General features: G+C 46.8%; 1 protein-coding gene across 1 annotated transcript; it reads left to right on the plus strand.

The window, feature by feature from the left end:
* The first annotated feature begins 710 nt into the window (after positions 1–710).
* On the plus strand, positions 711–1,649 carry LOC102936331 (putative olfactory receptor 52P1). Its single transcript, XM_007052977.2, has one exon. It carries the CDS (start codon positions 711–713, stop codon positions 1,647–1,649), a length of 939 nt encoding a protein of 312 aa, XP_007053039.1.
* The last annotated feature ends 277 nt before the right edge of the window (positions 1,650–1,926 follow it).

A 1,926-nucleotide genomic window follows, 5' to 3' on the forward strand; every position in this document is an offset into this window, starting at 1 on the left:
TATTTTGTAGACTTTTCTCATATCCCCCCTAATTCATCTCAATTGTAAGGTAACAATCCCAGTCTTTTCAACCTCTCTCCTTATGAGAGTTTCCTTGGTCTTTGAATCTTCTGATTGCCCCTGCCTGAACCCCTCTCGTTCTGCAATATCCTGTGACAGGGGTGCCTAGTACTACACAGAAGAGTCTAAAGGAGAGTGAAACATTGAGTCAATGACCTCATGGCATTGTATTTTCTGTATGATTCTTCATTGCACTCCTCCTGGATCCTAATATTTTGTTCAATTTCTGTGTGTGATTGCACTGTGAGAAGGGTCACGCAGCTGTGTACCATAACACCCAGGTCCCTGTCCTGAGTTCATACAGTTAAATTAGAACTTTGTTAGGTGTTTGAGGAGTTCCAGTTTTTCCCTCCAATGGGCATACACGCTGCAGGTATCTACATTCAAGTTCATCTGCCATCATGCTGCCCATTCACCTGGCTTGGTGATCTCCCTGTGAGGACATCTCTGGACTTGACTCTGACCTAAATAATTTGGTGTCATCTGTAAATGTTTGCAACTCACTGCTCATCTCCCTTTCTAGACTGGTAATAACTACAAAATATGTACTGTACTATGTGTAATAAAGTATGTAACCCACTTCATTATGTTTCCCTACCATTACAGGCACCTTGAGCATTTCTGAACCTGATCGATGCATCGGCCACCTCATGGCAGGAATCAACCTCACACACTCTGTCCCTTCATCATTCATCCTAACAGGCATCCCTGGCCTGGAAGCTGAGCACCTATGGATGTCCATCCCTTTCTCTACATTCTACATTATTGGAATGTTGGGAAATTTCACACTTCTGTTTGTCATAGGCAAAGAGCAGACCCTGCACAAGCCAATGTACCTGCTGCTCTGCATGCTGGCACTCACAGACATTGGCACGACTACCTCCATCATGCCGAAGGCACTGTTTATATTTTGGTTCAATTTAAAAGTTATTACTGTGGGTGGCTGCCTCACCCAGATGTTCTTCCTTCATGCGGTTTCTGCTCTGCACTCAGCCATACTCATGGCTATGGCCTTTGATCGCTACGTTGCCATATGTCACCCTCTGAGATACGCCACCATCCTCACCAACACACGCATAGCTATGTTAGGGCTCATGGGTTTGATAAGAGCTGTTCTCCTAGTACTTCCCCTGCCCCTGATTCTAAGCAGGCAGCCATTCTGTGCCAACCGCATTATCCCCCACACGCACTGTGAGCACATAGCTGTGGTGAAGATGTCGTGTGCGGACACCACTGTCAACAGGACATATGGCTTGATGGTGGCCTTTGTAGTCATGGGGTCAGACCTGATGCTCATTGCCGTGTCCTACAGTCTGATCACCAGGGCCGTCCTAAGAATCTCCTCCAGGAAAGCCCATCAGAAAGCCCTTAATACCTGCACAGCCCACATCTGTGTGATGCTGACATCTTATACGTCCGTCCTCTTCACCATTCTGACACATCGCTTTGGTCAGGCCATCCCTCCCCATGTTCACATCATCTTGGCTGACCTCTTCTTCCTTGTCCCTCCCGTGCTCAACCCTATCATTTATGGGGTCAAAACCAAAGAGCTTCGTGACAAAGTGGGCAAATACACCTGCAGAAGGTGATCAGCTGGGGCCACTGAATTTAAACCTGCCAGACAAGAGTGGGAAAGGAGATCTCCCTGGTAACCAAGGATGCTATCTTCTAGTTTGGCTGTTCTCAGCATTGTGGAAGTTCACAGTCTGAGAAGTTCCTCACACCTAAAATTTTATCACTCCATCACAAAGCTCTGCTCTGCACAAAGCTCTCTCTGTTGCTAAATTCTCTCTCTCTGACCATCACCTGATTTCTTTCAGCATCGCTTGTCAGCCCCCAACCCTACCCACCCTTACAGTGCTAAAT

The sequence above is a fragment of the Chelonia mydas genome, chromosome 1 (assembly GCF_015237465.2).
Source record: "Chelonia mydas isolate rCheMyd1 chromosome 1, rCheMyd1.pri.v2, whole genome shotgun sequence".
In the NCBI taxonomy this organism is placed as follows: domain Eukaryota; kingdom Metazoa; phylum Chordata; order Testudines; family Cheloniidae; genus Chelonia; species Chelonia mydas.

Coding starts and splice junctions, on each gene's coding strand:
- LOC102936331 (XM_007052977.2), top strand. CDS start 711: ATGGCAGGAATCAACCTCACACACTCTGTCCCTTCATCATTCATCCTA.